General features: G+C 43.1%; 1 protein-coding gene across 1 annotated transcript in view; it reads right to left on the reverse strand.

The window, feature by feature from the left end:
* The window catches only part of AMPD2 (adenosine monophosphate deaminase 2), a 40,249-nt gene extending 17,983 nt beyond the window's left edge, over positions 1 to 22,266 (reverse strand). Inside the window, exons 1-10 of the mRNA XM_033919376.1 lie at positions 22,034 to 22,266; positions 21,301 to 21,431; positions 20,730 to 20,860; positions 18,930 to 18,998; positions 17,868 to 17,979; positions 11,387 to 11,573; positions 7,867 to 8,008; positions 7,534 to 7,623; positions 7,218 to 7,347; positions 6,358 to 6,552 (exon numbers count right to left, since the gene is read on the reverse strand). Coding sequence (XP_033775267.1) covers positions 6,358 to 6,552; positions 7,218 to 7,347; positions 7,534 to 7,623; positions 7,867 to 8,008; positions 11,387 to 11,573; positions 17,868 to 17,979; positions 18,930 to 18,998; positions 20,730 to 20,860; positions 21,301 to 21,431; positions 22,034 to 22,106 — 1,260 coding nt within the window. The 5' untranslated portion in view covers positions 22,107 to 22,266. The remainder of the gene's footprint in view (positions 1 to 6,357; positions 6,553 to 7,217; positions 7,348 to 7,533; positions 7,624 to 7,866; positions 8,009 to 11,386; positions 11,574 to 17,867; positions 17,980 to 18,929; positions 18,999 to 20,729; positions 20,861 to 21,300; positions 21,432 to 22,033) is intronic.
* Between the last annotated feature and the right edge of the window lie 736 nt (positions 22,267 to 23,002).

Consider the following 23,002-nt stretch of genomic DNA (forward strand, 5'->3'; position numbering starts at 1 on the left):
GCCTGCTCCCCACCATACAAACATTCCTCCCCTCCACATGTACACACTACCTACTGCCCCCCTGGACACACACTGCTTAAAAGCATTTTTAGTCCCTCCACACTTTAGGCATAATTTTCAAAAACATCTGGGAAGAGGGGGGGGGGAAAGGATTTGATATAACGTTTTTCTGTGGTTACAATCAAAGCGGTTTACACTTAATTTGGACCAGGTACAAAGGAGGGTTAAGTGACTTGCCCAGAGTCACAAGGAGCTACGGTGGGAATTGAACCCAGCTTCCCTGGTTCCCAGGTGGCTGCACTAACCATTAGGCTCATCCTTCACTCATTTAAATAAAGAATTACATTAAAAAATAAAACCAGTCTGAGCTCGATATGCAAAGTGACTAACCTGCCATTGGCTCTTGGCTGGTTACATCACTGATATTAAGTACTCTTTACCAGTTAGTGGCACTGAACATTGCCACTGACCACTAAACGCCAAACTGGTTATTTTGTGCGTGGTCTGGGGGCAGAGTTGGCTCTTATGTGGCTAGATGCTGAGATTCGGCACTTAGCTTCCACAGAAGAGTCAATACCATTTTAATGCATTGTTGATGAGGGGTTAAGTCCTGATTATGACACTTGACTGCATAAAAATTAGCCAGCTGCATAAACCCAATTTTCAATGCAGATGCCCAAGATATGGCCAAGGACTTAATATCTGGGAATAAAAAAAAATTAAAAAAAAATCACTCACCACCACCAGCTGAATTCCGTCCCCATTATGTAAAATTGGAGTTTGATATGGACTAAATTCAGAAGCTAAAAGCTCTGTGTGACATCTGGCTTCATACAGAGCTGCTTAACAAAAGGACTCCATGTTAATCCCTTAGAAATAGACGTGCTGGGGTAGATACCCAGTAAATGCCACTTCCTATCTATGCATAGTCCTGAATGAAAGATACTACAGGTCAGTTTCAAAGCTGGGATTATAACGCCAGCAACAGGCAGCGTTAAACCTGGAAATTTGATACCAGGCAGTGTCTGGGCACCAGCAATGAATTTTTGGGTTTTTGGAGCCAACTAACACATAGGTTAACAAGGTTAAAGATAGGACTGACTTTTATGTGGTTCTGTTTTTGCCATTACCTTGGCTGAACATCGGCACTTACCGTATTTCCCCGCATATAGGCCGCCCCTCTGCATAGGCTGCAGAAAAGGACAGCCTATGTTTAAAAACCAGAAGATTAGCTGCAGCTTATCTTCTGGGATCTTCTGTCTTTTATCATCATTCCACCCCACCCCAGGTACCTTTATCGGAGCCCCCTGGATGGTGAATCTTCAGTGGTGCAGGGCAGCCGCGATCTCTTTGGCTTCCAGCCTGCCCCTGCTCCACCCGCTGAATGGCCAACGTCAGCTCTCGTGAGAACTGACGTCAATCACTTAGCAAGCGGTGCGGGGGCAGGCCAGATGCCCAAGAGATTGCGGCTGCCCTGCACCACTGGAGATTTGCCTTCCGCTGTCCCGGGGGCTCCAATAAAGGTACCGGGGGTGGGGGTGGGGCGGGGTGATGTAAAGTCTGTACATAGGGTGCCCCATATAACTAGGCCACCCCCCATATACAGGTTTGTAAAACCTGTGTATAGGCCGCTGCCTATATATGGGGAAATACGGTAATCAACCAAGTGTAGACTCCACCCCTGGACCACCCCATAACAGCTGCTTTTGGCACAGACACTAATCGGACATTTTTCGATGGCGCTAACCAACTATGTAATTGAAACTTAGCAATTACCCCAACAGATGATTTAACTAGCCAGAAGCCATTTCTAGATGGTGAAATTGCTTTGCATATCAACCCCATTGTTTATAAATCTGTGCCTATATGTGTACTTTTCATGCTACCTGATCACACCCCCGGCACCGCCTATTACCCTGCCTCACCCCTGCTTCCCACTAGTCTTGTCCCTAAACTGCTCCCCCCCCTCTCTCTCTCTCAAGCCCACCACCTGGGTCACCCCAGAGTCGGGTCTGGTTCTTGTGAGCCTCCCCCATCCCCAGTACCTCATCTGGCACTGCGATTTCAAAACTTCAGGCAGCTGACAGCATTAGTGATGAGATCTTTCTGCCATCAGCTTGCCCTGGAAGCCATCACTCTGCAGCACTTCCTGTTCCCGTGTAGGCAGGACGTTGCAGGGTGAAGGCTTCTGAGGCAGGCTGACAGCAGAAGGATCCACGTCACTAATGTTGCTGGCTGCCTGAAGTTTTGAAATTGCAGCATCAGAGGTGGTACTGGGTACAGGGCAGACTCCCGGTTCTGGGGTGGGGGCTGGACTGCAGAGAGTGAGTCCAAAACCAGGACAAATTCCCTCCAGGAAATTGTCCTTTAAAAAAAGGACATGTCAGGGTAACCCTATGTCTAGCAGATGTAAATGTATCCGGTTCATTTTATCCAAATTTCTGTGAGATTTGTGCTAGTGTTTTATTCAGACAAATAGACTCTTATTTGTCTTTATAAATTAGGGCCAAACTGTTTTAAGCAGTTGCAACTCTGATCAGCCCTCTTTTAAACATCTGGGAAGCTGACCTCTGACACTACATTGAAACAGGACTTCTCGGAGGAGGCTTGCGATGCAGGCAATCTAAGCAAACGCTTGAACACCTAAATCTGCTTACAGCAATGACAAATGTTTGACTTTCAGGCTGTTAGAAGCTGACCAAAACGGCTTTTTTCAGATTCAGCTAAACCCAAAAACTGTCTCTGCCAAAACCAAAACCAAGTTTGGTTATGTGAATCAATCAGACCCACTGGGGATTGTCAGAGTTGGCAGCCGTCTGCTAAAACCCACTGAAGATTATTACCCTCCAGTTCCAGAAACAGTCAATGCGGATGGAGTTAAATATCCTCTGAAACAGGAACTTTGTGAGAACAGGTAAAACAAAATCATGGTTACCAGCTTTTTAGCTTACCCAAACTGCACAACAAGAGAAGCAGCATTGAGAGGTTCCCATTTTGCATTTAGTTAAAAAACTGATTAAGAACAAGCATGATATAGATTCTTACTAAAATAGACACTGGTCTACACTGTGGACATTATACCAGTCTGATGCAGAATCCAGAATAAAAAAAGCAACTGATGTCACTGAACGTGAAGACTGTATGCTCTGAAAAATGACAATCTAGAGCAACACATTTCTCAAATTATTTTCTAATATAGAAACTTGATCTTATTGTAATGTCATTTCCCTACAAACACTACAAGCTTGACCGGTACTTATGCTTGAAAACAATCACTGCCGGTTCGTCTCTCACAGGTTCTGATTAAAATGCTGCATCTTCACCATTCCCAACATGGACGTCTTCTTGACATTTACCCAACTCCTTGAACTAGAAGCACGTCCCTCCCTCTCCATGTTACACCACCCTTCTGAACCCCCCACCATGTTCCTCTTCTCCACATGCATTCAATCCTTGAGCTTCAGATTTGTTTTACGGATTTATTTTTTTATTTATATATTCCTCCTTGCCAGGCCTACAGAGCTTAGACTAACACCAATTGGAGGGGGGGTAATTTTGTAAGGAGGCATCTAGTGTCAGGCAGAAAGAACGTGCATATGAGAGAGTACTTTAATCACTCATCTACATACAAGGACATCTAAGTATATGTGAGACCTGTTATGGAATACAGCCTTTTTTGCATGACACAGACTTTCACTGAGCAAGTGCACACGTGTGTGCTTAGAACTTATGAAATACAATCATTTTCATGTAGTCTTGCTTCCAAGAGCAACAGAAGAAACAGAGTGAAGAGCACACAAACAGAAACTTGGAAACCATCATCAGTCAGGCTTTATTGGACAAAGCTGTGATAAGAGCTTAAATGACTCGCCACGAGTCGTGTTGACTGACAGGCCTGCATCAGGAGTCAAATGTTCCGATGTGTCAGTACATAAAAGATGAATGTATTCAAACTCACGTCGGGTGAAGGCTTGTGGGCCGGCGACATGCAATCATTGCACGCTGGCCCTTCCCTTCCCAGAGTTGGGGCACAGTAGCGGCGAGCAGGGGTAGTGGCAGCAGGCAGACAGGTGGGGAGCAGCGGCGGGGGGCGGCGGCGGGTGGTGGTGAGCCCGCGTACCCCCAACGATGGGGTGGGTGGGGGTGTTTTTAAAAGTTATCTTCGCTGCATAAGATGCACTGACATTTCCACCCACTTTTGGGTGGAAAAAAAGTGCATCTTATGGAGCGAAAAATACGGTACTGTACTCATTGAAGAGTCTAAGAATGGATTCAACACCGTAGATGGTTTCTTACTTTTGTTAATTTATGGATAATAATTACTTTTTCTATTATTACTCTCTGGTCTGTATATAAAGATGAATAGTCCTTCATTAATGTAGGCTACACGGATAATATTGTAAATTACTGGAATGTAATTGAAATTGTCCTATTTTGAGTTTTTTGTGATATCCATTTCCTTGCTGTTTTTTTTAACAGAAGTTGTAAATAAAAATGATTAAGAAAAAAAAGTAAACCCTTATTAGACACTGAGGTCTTTTCTCCATTTTTGGGATGTCACTCTGTTATAGTATATAGAGCTGATGATATGATTGGATGTTTTTCTCTGTTTCTATAACCATAAAGCTCTATGACCTCACAATGCAGGTGTAAAGAGCCTTAGCCTATAGGAAGCGGAGATGCAAATGTTAAGAGCCTTAGCCAATAGGAAGAGGAGATGCAAATGTTAAGAGCCTTGGCCAATAGGGGGAGGAGGAGATAGTGGATGCTGCGGATGGGCCATTTGGCCTTTATCTGCCATCATGTTTCTATAACCATAAAGCTCTATGACCTCACAATGCAGGTGTAAAGAGCCTATAGGAAGCGGAGATGCAAATGTTAAGAGCCTTAGCCAATAGGAAGAGGAGATGCAAATGTTAAGAGCCTTGGCCAATAGGGGGAGGAGGAGATAGTGGATGCTGCGGATGGGCCATTTGGCCTTTATCTGCCATCATGTTTCTATAACCATAAAGCTCTATGACCTCACAATGCAGGTGTAAAGAGCCTTAGCCTATAGGAAGCGGAGATGCAAATGTTAAGAGCCTTAGCCAATAGGAAGAGGAGATGCAAATGTTAAGAGCCTTGGCCAATAGGGGGAGGAGGAGATAGTGGATGCTGCGGATGGGCCATTTGGCCTTTATCTGCCATCATGTTTCTATAACCATAAAGCTCTATGACCTCACAATGCAGGTGTAAAGAGCCTATAGGAAGCGGAGATGCAAATGTTAAGAGCCTTAGCCAATAGGAAGAGGAGATGCAAATGTTAAGAGCCTTGGCCAATAGGGGGAGGAGGAGATAGTGGATGCTGCGGATGGGCCATTTGGCCTTTATCTGCCATCATGTTTCTATAACCATAAAGCTCTATGACCTCACAATGCAGGTGTAAAGAGCCTTAGCCTATAGGAAGCGGAGATGCAAATGTTAAGAGCCTTAGCCAATAGGAAGAGGAGATGCAAATGTTAAGAGCCTTGGCCAATAGGGGGAGGAGGAGATAGTGGATGCTGCGGATGGGCCATTTGGCCTTTATCTGCCATCATGTTTCTAGAACCATAAAGCTCTATGACCTCACAATGCAGGTGTAAAGAGCCTTAGCCTATAGGAAGCGGAGATGCAAATGTTAAGAGCCTTAGCCAATAGGAAGAGGAGATGCAAATGTTAAGAGCCTTGGCCAATAGGGGGAGGAGGAGATAGTGGATGCTGCGTATGGGCCATTTGACCTTTATCTGCCATCAGGTTTCTATGACTCGTGTTGCGTCATTTAAGCTCTTATCACAGGGTTGTCCAATAAAGCCTAGCTGGTGATTGTTTCCATTTGTTCGCTCTTCACTCGGTTTCTTCTGTTGCTGGTGTCTTATTTATGGAGAGTTTTGCTCTTCTCTTTCTTCTTCTTGCTTTCATCTACATAAGGGCATTTATACCAACCCTAGGGCTGCTGCAAGCAATTGTGCCTTAAATCAAGACATAATTTCAGGTCCTAATGTTAATATTCTATAAAGAAAACTAGGCGTCTACTTTTCTTTATAAAACAGGGTTAAAAGGGATGTGTTTTTGCTGCCTTGAACTTAGGTACCCGGTTAGAAAATATTTATTTATTTAATACATTCATATACCGCCTAATGTCTACACGGTTTCCAATATAAAACATTCATTAAAAATCTGTCCTAAAACACAGAAACATACTTCAAAAGCACTCACTTCTTATTTCTATATACCAAAGACAGAAAGGGAATTTTTCATCCACATTACTTATAGACAGAGGGCATGACATGGATTTAATTATCAGAATGCTCAGGACATAGAAACCCACAGGTCACGTACCGCGTGAACGTCCAGTGTGTCCACACTGAGGTCATAGGCTGTGAGATGCATTGTTTCAAAGACCTCCTTCAGCGTCTGTTCTTTGCCATTTTCAACATGAACAATCTCACCTGGGGATTTCTTCATTGATCGCTTAATAAAGCGTAACAAGTGCTTCTGGTTCATGCAGGACGAGGCATGGATGTGCGTGTCCACCTGTGGAATACACAAAGTGAGAGGGACCACAGGACTGGGGGATGTGAGAGAAGGCACAAAGGATTAAAGGGCATTGAGACAAAATGTAAATTCTGCCTGTAAGCATGGAGTGGTTTAAGGGAAATTGCACTTGCAAGCGATGGGAGACAAGGATACCAAGCCAAGAGAATGTGGTGAAAGCGGTTAGCTTAGCAGGATAAAAAAAGGTTTGAATAACTTCTCAAACGAGAAGTCCATAAACCATTATTAAGTTGGATGTCGGGAAATCCACAGCTTATTCTTAGGATAAGCTGCATAAAATCTGTTTTGCTTCTTGGTATTTGGGACCTGGAATGGCTACTGTTGGAAACAGGATCCTGGGCTTGATGGACCTTCGATCTGTCCCAGTACGAGGGGGTGGGAGAGCAAGGGCTCTCTGCCTTTAGTCATGTGATGAGCGGTGGGAGCCAGAACCTGGACCCTCTCATACAGCAATGGGGGCTAGTGGGTGGGTGTCAGAAATCAAAGTTAATGAGTCATCATATCAAAGGATACTCAAAAATCAAAATAGAAGCAAATACATGAAAAACCATATCAAGTAATCAATAAGAGAAATGAAGATGATGAAGAATGAGAGCAGGAGACAGAGGTGGGGGAAGGGAATGAAAAAAAAAACCTGCAGGTACCTTTCGGATGTTGTAGAAATCCCGGTGTGGCACTTTTTTCTGCGCTGCCAGTTCCTTCATCTCATTCAGCAGCACATGCATTTGAAACTTGGAGCTGAGATACTGCAGACGCCGGTAACAAAAGGATTTTCTGTCCAGACAAAAGGAAGACGAAATGTGATGGCACCAGACAGAGTTGCTATGAGCAAAGGGCATGCGGAAACATCAGTCTGCACAAAAAAGGTTTCGGCTTTAGGGTGGGCTGGGTTTGGAGAGGAAGACCGCGTGACGAGAATAAGGAAAGGCCATATGAAAGAGCTCTTTGCTTTCCACTTACATAGGACCGTTAATGATCAAAGCCGTGAGGAAGTTCATATCAGCTAAAAATTCCGGGAGGTCAGGATATGGAAGGTCCAGTTCAGTGCTTCTGTTAAGAAAAGTCAAATAGTTATATTTGCTTTTAGCACTTGCACGACATTAATACACACACACACACACAAATTAATAAAACACACATCCCTAAACATTATACATCGATAAACACACACACACACACACAAACAAACATCTATACCTACATACGTACACCACTAAACCACACATTTCTATATATACCCCAATAAATATACAAATATACATACATATATACCTCCTCCCCCCACATTCTTACTTGTCCATAATATTCCGCTTGGTATAAACATGGACCACCCCATCCACCATTTTGAGCCCAAATCCTATGTCACTCGGCATAGAAAGCGGGTCACATTTCTCATAGGGGTGCTGTTGTGCAAAGGGGGGGTGAACTGCAGCATCTGCAAAATCAAGAGATTAGAATTCTAATTAGAAAGTCAAGTCTGGCCAGAGCCTAGAACCTCCCCCTGACTCAGTCCTTCATGAGACACATTCCCTAGACACGCACCCAAGGCATGGAAGCCATCACGTACATTCCAGGATTAGGCTAACCCTGAACCAACACACCCAGACATAGGCGTTCAGGCCCTGATCCTACAAGATTAATAGACATGAGGAGCCCAATATTTGACTAGGCCAGTCAGAAAATAAAGCTAAGCCCCTGCGCCACTGAGCTGAATCCACATTGAAGCAATGTTTAGGAGACACCAATTTTAGAAAGCTTCTACAAGTAGAAATTGAGATGTGCAGTTGAGGCATCTCAAGTTTCGCCAGTAATTTAGATCTCAATCTGCCGATGCAGAGTCTATTCTGAAATACATAGAAATGGACATTTATGTAGCAGCCACTTAATTATTGGTGTTTTAACAAGTAAAGGGGATGGGACGTGGTTTACACAATCAAAGCACTTTACATATTTTCGACAGGTATTTATTTTGTATCTGGGGCAACGAAGTGTTACGTCACACCCAGAGTCACAAGAAGCTGCAATGGGAATCAAACTTAGAGCCTCAGGGTGCTGAGGCAGCTGCTTTAACCACTAGGCCACTCAAGCAACTGACAGAAGAACACTGGGACAGACCAAAGGTATCCTGTTTCCAACAGTGGCCCAAGTACCTAAACTCCTCCCTCAATATTCGCGGGGGTTAGGGGTAGAGCTGGCCCACGAATATTGAAAATTTGCGAATACCTTTGGTGCCACTGTCGGCCTTGCCTTTTAGGGAATTGCACCTCTGACAAAGGTTAATTAGTTAGGTGCCATCGACTCATGTTCAAGTCCTAGCAACTTGATGAATTACAGTCCTAAGTTCCATGGTGGTGAAACTCCCTTCTGAAGGAATTAAAACTAGAAAAGGACACCGGAAAGGACAAAAAAGGGAAAGAGACAGGAATTACGTATGCAAATAAGTAGGATAGAAACATGATGGCAGATAAAGGCCAAATGGCCCATCCGCAGTAACCATTATCTCTTCCTCTTTCTAAGAGATCTCACATGCCTATCCCACGCTTTCTGTCTCCACCACCTCTTCGCATCAACCGCCCTTTCTGTAAAAAAGTATTTCCTTAGATTACTCCGGAGCCTATCACCTCTTAACTTCATCCTGTGCCCTTTCATTCCGGAGTTTCCTCTCAAATGGACATACTGGATTTAGTATGAACACAGTATATGATACTAGTATTATATGTATATACAGTATATGTAGGATGATTGATTATGGTATAAATGTGTCTGTATTGAAAATGCTAATTCTGTATCCTTATTTCGCTCCTTCGTTTAAGCCTTTGCTTCAGCCTTGGTGTGAGCTGAAGGGTACTTTGTCTGTGCTTGTTAATGGATGTGCATAATTCCCGTTATTATGGGTCAAGGGTGACATGGGCATTTAATGGAAGTAAAAAAGGATAAACAGTGTGGAAATTTAGTTCAGATTTCATTGAACAGGTGCAGGGGAAGTGATAAGCTTTTGAACGTTAGGTCTCAAATCAAAAACAACGCTAGTGCATAGAACAGAATAGGTTCAATGTGAAGGGAGCGACAGAATCGTGGTTGTTGTGAACACACGTTGCCGTTTCAGTTTAGTTGGAACTGGGCACGTCGAAGGTATAGAGTGGTTTCATTTTACAGATGTACCCTCACGTTAACTGTAGTTTACCAAGGAACGGTTGACGCGATGGATGTTTTAATCATGAGGAACACAGACTCTGCATTCGGTCTTGTTTACTGCCCGCCAAGTCTATTAGTGCAGGTTAGCTCTAGCTTTTTGAATTTATTGTTGAGGTCACAATTGGATCTCACTCGTACGATCATATTTGGTGATTTCAATATGCCCAATATTCATGAGGCCAATGGATGAATGTGTTTTCAGAGGCAATGAATGCTTCAGGTCTTTATATGGCAGGTAATATAATTTATAGTTTATTTAAAATTTGATAAAACGCTTTACAATATATTTCAAAGCGTTGTACAATTAAAATAAAAAAATAAATAATAGGTAAAGACAATACTAGGGCAGACAATAAAAGGACAGACATACTAAGGTGGGAAGGAGGAATAAAACAAAAGGGAAGTGTGGAAGAAAATTACAATTTTTAAAAAAAATTAAAAGCAGAGGGAAGAAACCAAAGGAAAAGATAGGGGAGAATTTTAAAATTGATAAGAAATAAAGGTGAATTAAGATTGTATAAGATACACCAAAATTGAGTCAGATATATTACTCATATGCATCCTTAAAAAGGAAGCATTTTAAGTTGCTCTTAAATTTAGCCAAGTTTTGTTCCACTCTTAACTGTAAAGGTAGTGAGTTCCAAATGGTGGGTGCTGTTACGGAGAAGATGTATGAACGACAATTAGAGATGGAACGTTTAGGGTAAATTGTGATGAGGATCTTAAAATTCTAGATTTAATGTTCACATCATTAGAAAAATGAGATGTGACTGAATTACAGATTGAGTTTAAGCCTTAGACTGACCATGACATTGAGGGAAAGAGTGGGAACATGTGCAAAAAGCAAAAAAGAACTGAGGAGGGTGGGGCCCAAATTGAATTAAGCTTTCTTATGGCAAGAATGGAGTGATCCTAATGTCACGATACAAGAGACACAATCGTAGGCAGTTGAAAAAGATTGAACTATATGACATCTTACTGAATACAGGAGTATGGCTCAAGCAGCACACCAAAGTTTCTATCAGAATAAAATAAATGGGGTTTTGAATAAGCCGCGTGAATTATTCCAGTTAGTCAACCAGCTAAATAAGAATGAGGCTTTGGAAAATCCAGCATGTCCATTTTCTGCTGAGGAGTTTAATCTTTATTTTACATTGAAGGCCGAGTTAATTTGAGCAGTGGAAAGAGTATAGATTTGGGAATAAAAGGTACCTGAAACTCATTCAAGAAGGCTGAAGAGTCTGCTCTGGGTCTAAGGAACCCAACATGTTTAACCAGCTTTCAAAATCTCTATCTAAGAGCGTAAGATTTGTTTGGTAGAACTGCTACAAATGTGAGTATGGCGAACGTCAAATGTATCCATATCGAACACCAACAAAAATAAAATTCATGCGTATCTCAAGCCATAAGCTAGACACACAAAAATGTTTGTTGCGGTTGTTGTACCAAACAAATCTTGTTTTAAAAAGGGAAAGAAGACTCCTGATGTGTTGAATCCTTGAACCGAAAAATAAAACATTTCAACATAGTGGGTCGCCTTGACTGTATTCTTTTCGTGGTACCCCCCTCAGTTACAAAAATGCTTCACAGTTCCCCGAGCTGTAATGTCAAATCTCACCTGCAGATACCGGGGTTTCCAATAATTCATCACATCCTTGTGTCTCCAGGGGCTTTTCCGCTAGCTCTTTCAGGAATCGACAGGTGGTTTTACAGAAGCTTTGAAGGGACAGGGTCATGTACTTCTTTCGTAAGAACAGAGCCTTCACGACACTCTTTGCAGCATCCCACAGGTCTGTGAAAGGGACCTAATTAAGCGAAGAGTGAGAAAAGTCACCCACTGCCATGAATGTGCTGATAAGCAGTAGTGTTAACAACCTAAGCCTGGATGCATTAAAGAGAGTCGGTAATACTGACCGGATCGCTGTTGGCCAATTCTCTGGATGATTCTGATCTAGCGATCAATGCACTACCAAGTTTGCATGCAAATTCTTTGTACAGAGATGCAAATCATTTGCATGCAAACTCGACAAATCAGTCGCTAGGTGAGCGATTGATACATGCACAGGGCCCTAACAGCAGGGACAGGGGAATCAAACTAAACTAAACCTTAGGCTTATATATCACATCTTCTCTATAACAGTAGAGCTCGGCACGGTTTACAAGAAATTAGAAAGGACAACAGATACAATATGGTTTGGGAATAGTATGGAGAGGAGTGGAATTTACAACTTTGAAAAAAGCCAAGTTTTTAGATGTTTTCGAAAAGGTTGGAAAGAGCCCAGATCGCACAGTTGAATAGGAAAATCATTCCACAGCTCAGTAATTTTGAAAAGTAGAGACTTCCCTAATTTGCCAATGTATGTAACGACTTTCAACGTAGGAAAGAACAATTTAAAATTTTGAGTAGATCTGATAATGTCAGATCTTACAGAATTCCAACACAGGGGAATTAAAGAAGGAAGGATGCCATGCAAGATCTTAAATGTTAAGCAGGCACATTTAAAATAAACCCTGGAAATTATTGGAAACCAATGAAGTTTTTGCAGAAGCGGAGAGTCATGATCAAATTTACTTTTTGCAAAGATCAGCCTAGCAGTTGTATTCTGGAACAGTTGAAGTCTTTGAAAGCTTTTCTTTGTCAAGCTTAAATCGACCAAATTGATTGATTGAACAAGGACAGTAAAGTGTTGATGATGGAAACAGGATCTCACTTTCCTCAACATATGGAGACTAAAAAAACATTTTTTTTACCAGAGAATTAAGATGGTCAGTGAATGAAAGTGTTGAATCTATGACGACACCCAGAACTTTACTTGAGAATTCAATCTGCAGTGAGGATCCTGAAGGCAACAGAATGGACGAAGGTAGCCAAAGTAACTTTGCTTTGGACTCGTTCAGTTTCATTTGTACAGTAAGAGCCCAAGACTGAAGTTACATTATACATGCTATTATATTCCCAACAAGGTTAGTGAGGTTCGAGTCTATCTCAAGGAGAACAAAGATGTCTTCTGCATACGTAAATGGTGTTTCGCAGGGGGATAAACGAAAAAGTTTCAAAGTAGTCATGTAGATGTTGAAAAGAATAGGTGATAAAGGTGATCCCTGCGGGACTCCGCATAAAGGCTTCCAAGAGGATGACAGTATATGAGCGAGATTGTAAGAATTTTGAAAACCAGTCTAAGACTATGGAATCAATACCTATCTCAGAAAGTTGGTAAATCAAAATTTTTGTTTTATTTTATTTATTTAGATTTTTATCCCAGTAGCTCAGAACGGCCTACAAGTAAACATTCACAGTGGAGTACATTTGGACAACACAAAGACAATACAGCAGTTTAAATACAAGGACTATACAACAATTTGAGTACAGGTTAAGAATGGACTATACTGCAATTTAAGTAGAAGTTTAGAATGGACAAGAGAGGTAGAGGGGAAGGGGGAGTTAAGGGGGGTGAGGTGCCGATAGATCGAAGGCTGCCGATAGATCAAATTGTAGCAAAATTGCAAACTTATTTCGCGCATGCAATTGCTGAACCTTAGAGATTAGTGAAATCAGTAGAGATTCAGTACTGAGATTAGGCCTGAATCCATGTTGGCAAGATAAAAGAATGGAAAATTTCTCTAAATATGATGAAAGCTGAGCGGATATAATGGGCTCCAACATTTCGGTCAGTAGAAGAATATTTGCTATAGGTCAATAGCTAGATGGTGAGGATGGATCTAAGTCAGCTTTCTTCAATAGTGGGGCCAGAACAATGTGACCCATCTCTGCAGAAAAAAGACCTGATAAGGCAGAATTAATAAGTTTGGTAAGAGAGGAAATGGCCTGAGTAGGAATTTTCTCTTATAGATTTGAAGGAAATGGATCCAGAGCACATGTGCAGGATCTTAATTTATGACACAAGTTTGCAACCTGGGCCTCAGATACAAACTCAAAGGCTATCCAGATTCTATCTACTGGAATTGTGAATGGATTAGTATCACCCCAAACCAGAGAATTATAAGAAACTAATGATGGAAAAGAGTCTTAAAAAATTTTGCTAAGTCATCCGCTACTGGGAAGGGTGTATTGACGAGTCATTGTTGGTAGTTAACGAGCACCAGATGTTAAACAAGGTGCAACTTTGATTGTTTGATCTGATAATTGTATCACCGTAGAAATTTTTCCTAGCTTTTTTTTAATGTTGCATTATAAGACCTAATACTATCCCTTCATGACTGTCTGTCAGCAGGAGATCTTGTCCTGTCACTGCTGTTAGGGCAATGTGACCTTCCCCCATGGCAGTGAAAATGGCAGGATGGATGCCCACTCCCTCCTGCCACCGAAGGCCCACTCCTGTGCTAGGTGCTCTTCAAAAACATCCTCTACCCTTACCTCCCCCCCCAAAAAAAAAGGCAGGGAAGAAGATGGGTGCCAGACCAATGGGGGGGGGGGAGGGAGAGGCAGACAGTTTCTGATAGAGGCATAGAAACAGAGCAGATGCCATATGAAAGAGGCAGAAAGAAGGCAGACAGTGAATGGAAGGAAGAGAATGACGAGGAAAGAAGAAACCAGACAACAAAGGTAGAAAAATAAATATTTCTTTTTTTTTTTTTTTTTGCTGTAGGTAGGATAAAGTAGTATTGTAGCAAGTTGAAAAATGTTTCTAAACAAAGCCCTGCCAGTGGAAAATCTCTTCCTCTAGTTCAGCAACCAGAACTCTGATCTATAAAATGACAATTGTACAGAATATTGTTTCTTTTTATACTTTAATAGCATAAGTTCAGTATAAAACTATTTGAGGCTTCTATAGATGGGATCAGATTTACAGGGACGGGGCAGAAACGGGGACTGAGCTCACGGGGACGGGGTGGAGACAGGGACAATTTTTTTCCCCCGTGTCATTCTCTACACATGCAGAACACAGATAAATGCTATGCAAATACAGGACCACACGCTTAAAAGTGAAACCCCAAGATGCCAGATTCTGCATGCAGTACAACACCAGAGAAATAGAAACAAATGCATTTCTTCCTGAACAGTGCAAAATATAGACAGCAGATGTAAATTCTCAAAACTGACACAATTCAATCATTACATTGAAAATAAAATCATTTTTCCTACCTTTGTTGTCTGGTGATTTATTTTTCTAATCATCTTTTCCCAGTCTCTGGTTGCACTTCCTTCTGTCTGTGCTCTTGACACTGTTTCAAGGGCCTTCTTATCCATTTGCTGTTTTTCTCTCCTTCACCCATCTTTGGCATCAGCTTTTAACATTTTTCTGCTTTCTTCTCAAATCTATCTACTTTTCCATGTCTTCCCTTCCCATCTACCCATGTGTACCATCTTCTCCCTCTTTCTTCTCCCCTATTCCCAACTATCCATAAGAAGCATTTATTCTATCTCTCGTCCCTTCCACACCCATTGCAGTGCACCATCTCTTCCCTCTCTCTCCCCTCCCCTGTGCACCATCTCTGCCCTCTCTCTGCGTGGTCCGACATGTGCGTCTTCCCTCTTTCCCCTTCTATGGTTTGGCATCTTTCTCCTCTCTTTCCCACAGCCTGGAATCTCTCTCTTCTCCCATGGTCTAACATCTTTTTCTCCTTTCCTCCTCCTTCACATGGTCCAACATCTTTATCCTCCCCTTCCCCCCTTCCCACGATCTGGCATCTCTCTCATCTCCTTCCTGCAGTCTGGCATCTCACGTCTCCTTCCTAAAATCTGGCATATGTCTCTCCTCTCCTTTCCTTCCTTTCCCTGGGTCTGTCATCTCTCTCTCCCTCTTTCCATCACCCTTCTCTGGAATCTGACATCTCTCCCTTCCTCGAGTCATCTCTCCTCCCTCCCAGTGTAAAATTTCTACCTCTCTTCCTCCTTTTTTCCCCCTGCAGTCCAACATCTCCCCTCCTTTCCTCCTTTCTAGCCCCCCCCCTCCCAATCCAACATTTCTCCCTCCTTTCACTCCACCAGTCCATTTCTTTCTCTCTGCCTCATGTATGCTTCCTCTCTTCTGGTCCTCATTCCCTCCCCCTACCAACATCTTTTCTTCTCCCTCCATGAGTCTAACTTTTCACTCTCTGCCCTCTTCCCCTTCTCCTGATGGTGACATTTCTCCTTCCCTCCTTATCCATCATCTCCCCCCCCCTCTCTCTCCATGAATCCAATACTTTCTGCCTCCTGCATACGTTTCTCCCTCCTTTCCGTCCCTCCTCAGTCCATCTCTCCCTCTCTGTCTCCTTCCACACTCTCTCTGTCCCAGCTCTTCTCTACCCCATCCCACGATCTACATTCATTTGTGGTCCAAAGGACGTCGCTGACGGCAGCCAGTCATATGCTACCCTGCCACCAGCGCTGGCAGTAGTGCGAAGACACCAGTGCCAGCAGCAGGGCAGCGTATGCGATTGGCTGTTGGCAGTAACATCCATTGGGCTGAAAATGAAGGTAGGACCGCCCCTGCTCCGGATGATGATCCCTTTAATTTTGGGGGACGCATGGCCCCCATTCCGTCACAGGTGAGTATCAATGACATAGCAAAGTGTGAGATGGAGGTTCTGAAGGCCAAATTTAGGCTCTTAAAAAGTTGAAATCCAGATCTTCCAGGTTGTGAGACAGAAATATCTACCCACACAGCTTCTCAAGCCATAACAAGGCTCTATAACTAATAGGCAACAAGTGATATTCAACAAAGAATTAACATTATCCCTGGGTCTTCCATCATGAAGAAGCCAAGCAGCTTGTTCTGCACCAATTGAAGTCTTTTCAGTGCAAGTTGAAAGGTAATTACACAATCAGTGATAAGAGCAAGAATTAACATGTAAATATCGTCCTTGGAACAACTATGCTTGAATAGATCAACTCTAACCCAACACAAAGACACAGGTTTTAAACAGCAGAGACTATGCAAGTCTTAAATGAAAGCTCGGAATTGATGATAATGTGAAGAATTTGGAGTAGAGAATCAAAACGATTTTGGGGAAGGAATGGTCAATTGATGAGTGGGGGGCAATTGTAGTATATCTTAGCTAGAGGAGCCACATTGGTGGAAAATGCTATTAAATAAACTTTTAGAACGATGGTATATTACTCCGATTTCAATCAGTAAATGTACTAAGGAGGACAATGCTGTTTCTTGGAAAGGATGTGGTGAAAGAGGCACATTGTATCATATGTGGTAGAACTGCCAAAAGGTCCAGAAGTCCTGGGAGCAAGTATTTTATGATGTGAGTAAGTTAATTCAGACTCCACTTAAAGTGAATGCTGAAAGGGCACTGCTGGAAGTAGGAGTGGAGGGGTTAACATCCTCTCAATCTAAACTTATGGATTTGGCATTTATGGATGCTCGAATGACATTGGCTCAGCAACGGCGTACTTCAAATATACCCACAATTAGAGATATGAGAGACCGTTTAGGAATAGTTTGTGAAAAATATAGACTATCGGCCCTCTTAGCAAATCAATGGGCAAAATTTAGAGATACAGTATTTGGGAGAAGTATATTGAAATGGAAAAAAGAGGTTTTTTTGAAAGATTTGAATTGCACACTATTCTATCATTATGAATTGGGAATCCAGGTCTCCTGAGGGGGGGGTGTAGGGATCGGGACTATTTTAATTGCTGGGATGACAAGATGTGTTAATTTATTAGTTTATTATGCTAAATGTATTCCATGTTTTGTTTTGAGATTATGGTATTAATATTTTCTTTTTTGTTAAATTGAAAAAATTACAAATATAAAGAATTTAAAAAAAGGGAATCAAAACGATTTAACCTTACAGAAAAGACCTTTGCCTAGTTAAATCATCTAGAGGTGTGCATGTAATTCATGTGTCTACATGAGCGTGAGTTTTTGTGCACACAAGTGTCTTTCTGAATGAGTCCCTGTGCCTTTCTTTGTGAGAGTGCAAGATAGGGACTGAGTGATTTTGTATTTAACATTTTTCTCTACTTCTTTTCCAGATAAAGGCTAAAGACTCAAAGGAGGAGGAGACAGAATACCAGAATATAAGCACATAAGAGCTGCCATACTGGGACAGACCGCAGATCTATCAAGCTTAGTATCTTTTTTTTCAACAGTAGCCAACCCAAGTCACAAGTACCTGGCAAGGTCCCAGAAACTCACCCCACACTTCTCCTCCCCAGAAATGGTGACTCTCTGGAACTCCTGCTCCACTATAACATCTCGCTCCTTCACAAAATGTTCAGACAGCTCTTCATTCTCTTCTTTGTATGCTCTGTAAAAATTGGAAGAGACAAACAGATATAGCCAGAGATATAGAGTGAAGGAAGGAGGAAGAAGACAGAGAAACACAGTGGAAGAGAGCGATGGGGAGACAGGGGGGGGGAAGAAAAAGCAAGAAATAGAATGGAAGGGAAAGCAAATAAGAGGGGGGGGTAGAGTGTGAGGAGAGAAACTGAGAGAAGGGAAGATAGAGTGAGATTGGAAGAGATTGAGAAATACAAAGGCAGAAGAGAAAAGGAACCGAGAGAAAGATTCTGTGTTGGATTCTATGCTATTTTGTAACTCACTCTGGGATCTAGGTTGGAGGTGGACAGTATGAAATTTTTGTAAATAAGGAAAATAATGAAAATGAGAAAAAGGGGACGAGACAAAAAGAAGAATATAAGAGAGAGAAAAAGAGAACTAGGAAAGAAACAGATGATTGAGCAAAGCTAGAACCTTTAAAAGCTCATTATAAGGAAACGTGTCACAAAATGTTGCAATAAGGAGGATGACTATCAAACTTAGCAGATAGAAAGAACCCATAGTCTTTTAGCATGAATTGAAGCAGGTGCAAAGAAAGCATCGTAAAATGCAAGTGGAGGTGAAATTTATGGAACCTGAATTAAAGGAGTCACCGACAGGCATCTCCCAGAAAAAATGATGTGGGAGGAGGAAAGAAATCTGGTTCCCTGGTTTCAAGGCGGCCTCAAAGTATTGAAACAGCAATTTTGGCAATTAATATAGAGGGGTCTCATGCGTATTAACTACAAATATCCCCAAAATCAGGCTCATATTGGCCTTTGAAAGTGCAAGTGAATACCTCGGCCTTTCAGGGTCCATTTCTCAGGGGTCTTGGAAGACATGCCTTCCCTAGTCCAGACACGTTCATCAGATGCAGTCAGCTGAGAGATCAGACAGAGTTTTTGGGGGGAGCAGGAAGGGAGAAAACAAAAAACTTACTCCAAGTCAGCATCGCTGTCAACTTTTAGGAAGTCCTGTTTGGCTCTGAGCAAAATATCCGGCTCTAGTCTGAGAAGGACAAACAGGAGTAAAGCAAAGCAAAAGCAGGGGACAAATGGAGAGGAAAAGAAAAAAAGAGACTGTTAATTTGTGGTATGGACCCCCCCAAGTACATAAAAAACAACCACATCCCCCCCCAGGCCATCATAGAGCACATAATTCGGCAAAGAGAACCGTGTCATCAGACAAATCACACTGCAGGGCAGCCATGTTGAAAGTGGCATTATATTAATATAACATGTGACAGCAGTAAAACATCCTGTTTCCTGGAAGTACCCAGCACATCCCCATGGGGTATCTTTTCTACAAATCTACTTGACTCTCCAACAGAACTTATTTCAACGTTCTTAAATTCAGCTAGACTGCTAGGCCTGGCAGCATCTCCTGGGAACAAATGTCACAGCATAACTGCTGGAAAAAAGCCTCCTTAAATTTATTTTCAATCTGTCATCAATCTGTGTCCCAACCTGAATGGACTCGTTATCCCTAAGCGGTCAAGCAAATCCAATCAACTGTTCCATTTCCTCATGTCTTTATAAACTTCTATCGAATTCCCTCTCAGTCATCTAACTTGTTTACATCTCTTTTCTAATTTTAGAGCTGGAATGGCCATTACAGCATCAAGACTATTGATGTTAAGCTAAGGCCCCTTCCTGACTCATGGGCTTTTTGTTTGCCCTCTCATACTTTAGTCCTTATCCAGGTTTTCTCCTAATGAATCTGCAATTAACTCCCCCTCTCCTATTTTATTTTGTTCTAATTTTAATGATGGTAAAACACCCTGAATTAGGTCTGAATAAAACTTGAACCTTTTCTCCCAATATGTGATCTTTCCCTGGAATCATCTTCCCTAGAAGACTCAAACTATGTACATGAAACGGGTTCAAAGCTCTGCAAACAACGTAGTGTTCCTGTTGGCACACAGAAGAATGTGTGTGTTTGCTAGGATGTATACGGATCACACCTCACGAGGCAGCTGTGTTTGGGAACAAGAGGTAATCCCTCTTTCATGGATGTTACAGCTCAGAAAGGCTGTGGTGACGAGTACACCCTCGTTGCAGATGAACTAAACTCACCGTGTGTTTAATGACCGTCGCTAAAGCAGTTTGAACTGGTTTAGCGTCAAAAGAATTTACCGACTGATGCACACAATTCAATGGCTCACCGCAGGCTTTTCCATGCATTCATTGCAGCCTCTGCTATGCAAACTTGCTCATTAGTATTAAAATGAGGTCATTAATATTAAAACGAACACTCTGACCGATGCCTTAACATCACTTAAGCACGCACAACTCGGAGGGGTAAGTGGGTGTGGGACATCCTGAAAAAGAAAGGAGAGGGAAATGACCTATCGGAACCAGCGAGAGAAGGGATTTTACTTCCTGAAACAGGTAACTCTAGGTCTCCCCAAGACAAGCATTCATCAACCAGCTTGGCTCCAGCTGACACTTTATGTAATGCAGGGCTTCCCATATCCAACCTGGGGACCCACAGCCAATCAGGTTTTGTAGATAGCCACAAGATCAATTTGCGTGTCTCAAGCACGTTCTGAAAACTTGACTATGGGGTTCCCGGGACTGGCTTGGGAAGAACCTACTTAAAGAAGCCCGACTGTCCTGCTGTGGTTTGACTCATTAGATGAAGGTGTCCTGATGAGAGAAGGAGCCACAGCGGGCATTAACCCTCATCGACGGGCAGTTAGAATGAGAACAGCAGGCAACAAGGAAGCTTCTCTCTTACTTCACTTCCTGGCTTATTTGTCGCTCCAGGCGATGGCGTCGCTCCTCCAGCTTCTCAATAGGACTCTCCTCTGGGAACTCATATGGAGCGCTGCGCATCTCGCTTTCTGCCAAGGAGCGACAGAACAGCTCCTGGACAAAGCAAAACACATATGCAGATTAAAACAGCTGAACCTGCAGACTCACTCACTTCAGTTCAGCTAGCAACTCTATCGTATGTCCATTGCAACTTCCTGGGTAACTGACCCAACCTCTTGTCATGTAACCCGACCTTGAACTTAATAGGTAAAGGTGGAACAAAAAACTAAGGCTTCAGGTCTAAAATAAGTCCCCAGACAACAGCAGAAGTGGCATTTTCTAGTTAAAGGTATACTGAAGCAGTGTGTTCCCTGGGGTGGGGTTGTGCATTTCTTGCTGTGTGTGTTTGAGTGCTAGATGTTGGTAGAGAGAAGCCTGCGCTGCCTGCCGTTTCTGGTGAGTGCTGTAACACACAGTTCAACTCACTGCAGTCTAGACATATGGGGGCTCATTTTCAACGATAGGAAGGAAGAGAGAACTGGCTGTAGCAATACCTCTGCGATCTCTTTGTATTTGCCATCCATGGATGTTCGCAGGTCAAGAGGAAAATGTTTCAGACACTGGGAAGTTCCTGGAAGAGATTTTGCAGACTGCAGAGGGTGAGGTCCCAGCCTGCCACGCACATCTGTGAATATATCAGTCGAGATGAGACAATGCATTTCAACTGCAGCAGATCTAAAGTGTGCCTGTTATGTTCCGAATCCAGACAGAATTACTGGACCTCTGCTCTGCACCTAACAAACTTGAGAGAATGCATCTGCTGAATTTGCACCTATGAAAGTGAGATAGAGAGAATGAGCCAAGGCAAAAAAGAACCCATTTATGGAAAAAGTACTAGACTTGCCCAAACTGAAAATGGCTTCTCCAAAAGGGCATCTCTTCCACGTTGGGTCTGCAGCTGGCATCCTTGATGGAAATGGCCTGTTATTTACCTAGGAGCGCTTTGACGGCTATTCCAGAGCCATTTTCGCACTGGCTGCTGCTTTGCAGTGACACTGCATCCGTGCAGTTCCGCTGCTCAAGGGGTTTTCCCCCTTAGCAGGCAGGAATGAGGTGCTACTGGAGCACCCCAGGGCTTGGACTCTACCAACTGCTGAAGTGGAGGGGGATAAAAATATTGCCATGCCGAGAAAGATTAGAGCCGGAAAAGCAGAAGATGCTGGAGCAGCGCCTAGGATTCTGCCTGGATTGCGCAATACGCTCTCGGGGGCAGGGGGAGACACTCACCGGAGCGGGGGCAGGGCTGCAGGCTGCCCCGTTTCCTCAGCGGGTGTTTGCTCGGAGCGGCGGCCGCTGACATGTCGCAACTGCTCCGGCGATTCCTTCCTGCTAAGCAGCGGACCAAAGTCCCTGGCCACAGCTACCGGGGAGGAGAGAAGCGAGCATCCGGGGAGGGGGAGGAGCAGGGGAGGGAGGGAGAGAGAGGCAGGAGGAAGAGCGGAAACAGCGCCTGGGGGGGAGCAGAGAGCGAAGAAACAGCCGAGAAGGAAGAGGAGAGAGAGCATGGGGGAGGGGGGGGGGGCTAAGAGAAACAATATATCACAGGAGGCTGACCCATCGGGGGGGGGGGGGGGGGGGGCAGAGAGAAAGAAACAGAATATCCTGGGAGAGAGGGACAGCATAGGTGAGTCGAGATGAGAAAATGGTTCAAGCTAGAGCCTCAGCACCCTGAGATTGTGGGTTCAAACCCCCACTGCTCTTTTTGTGACCCTGGGCACATTAGACGGATTGTGAGCCCACCGGGACAGACAGGGAAACATGCTTTGAGTTCCTGAATAAATTCATGCAAACCATTCTGAGCTCCCCTGGAAGAACAGTACAGAAAATTGAATAAATAAATAAACAGAGAGAAAGAAACAGAATATCCCAAGAGGAAGAGGAGAGATCGCAGAGGGAAGATAAACGGAAAGAAAATATCAGAAGAGGAAAGAAACAGGATATCCAAGGAGGAAAAGGAGAGATTGCATGCGGGGGAGGATGCAGAACCCCTGGAGGGGGCAGAGAGAAAGTAACAAAATATTGGAGGAGGAAGAGGAGAGAGAGCATAGGTGAGAAGAGATGAAGAAACAGAATATCCAAGAAAGATGCACAAGGGGAGGAACAAAGAGAAATAAATTATCAGAAAAGGCAGACCCCATGGGGGGGGGGGGTGACAGAAAAAGAAACAGAATATCTGGAGGAGGAGAGAGATTGTAA

This window comes from Geotrypetes seraphini, chromosome 13 (assembly GCF_902459505.1).
Source record: "Geotrypetes seraphini chromosome 13, aGeoSer1.1, whole genome shotgun sequence".
Classification (NCBI taxonomy): domain Eukaryota; kingdom Metazoa; phylum Chordata; class Amphibia; order Gymnophiona; family Dermophiidae; genus Geotrypetes; species Geotrypetes seraphini.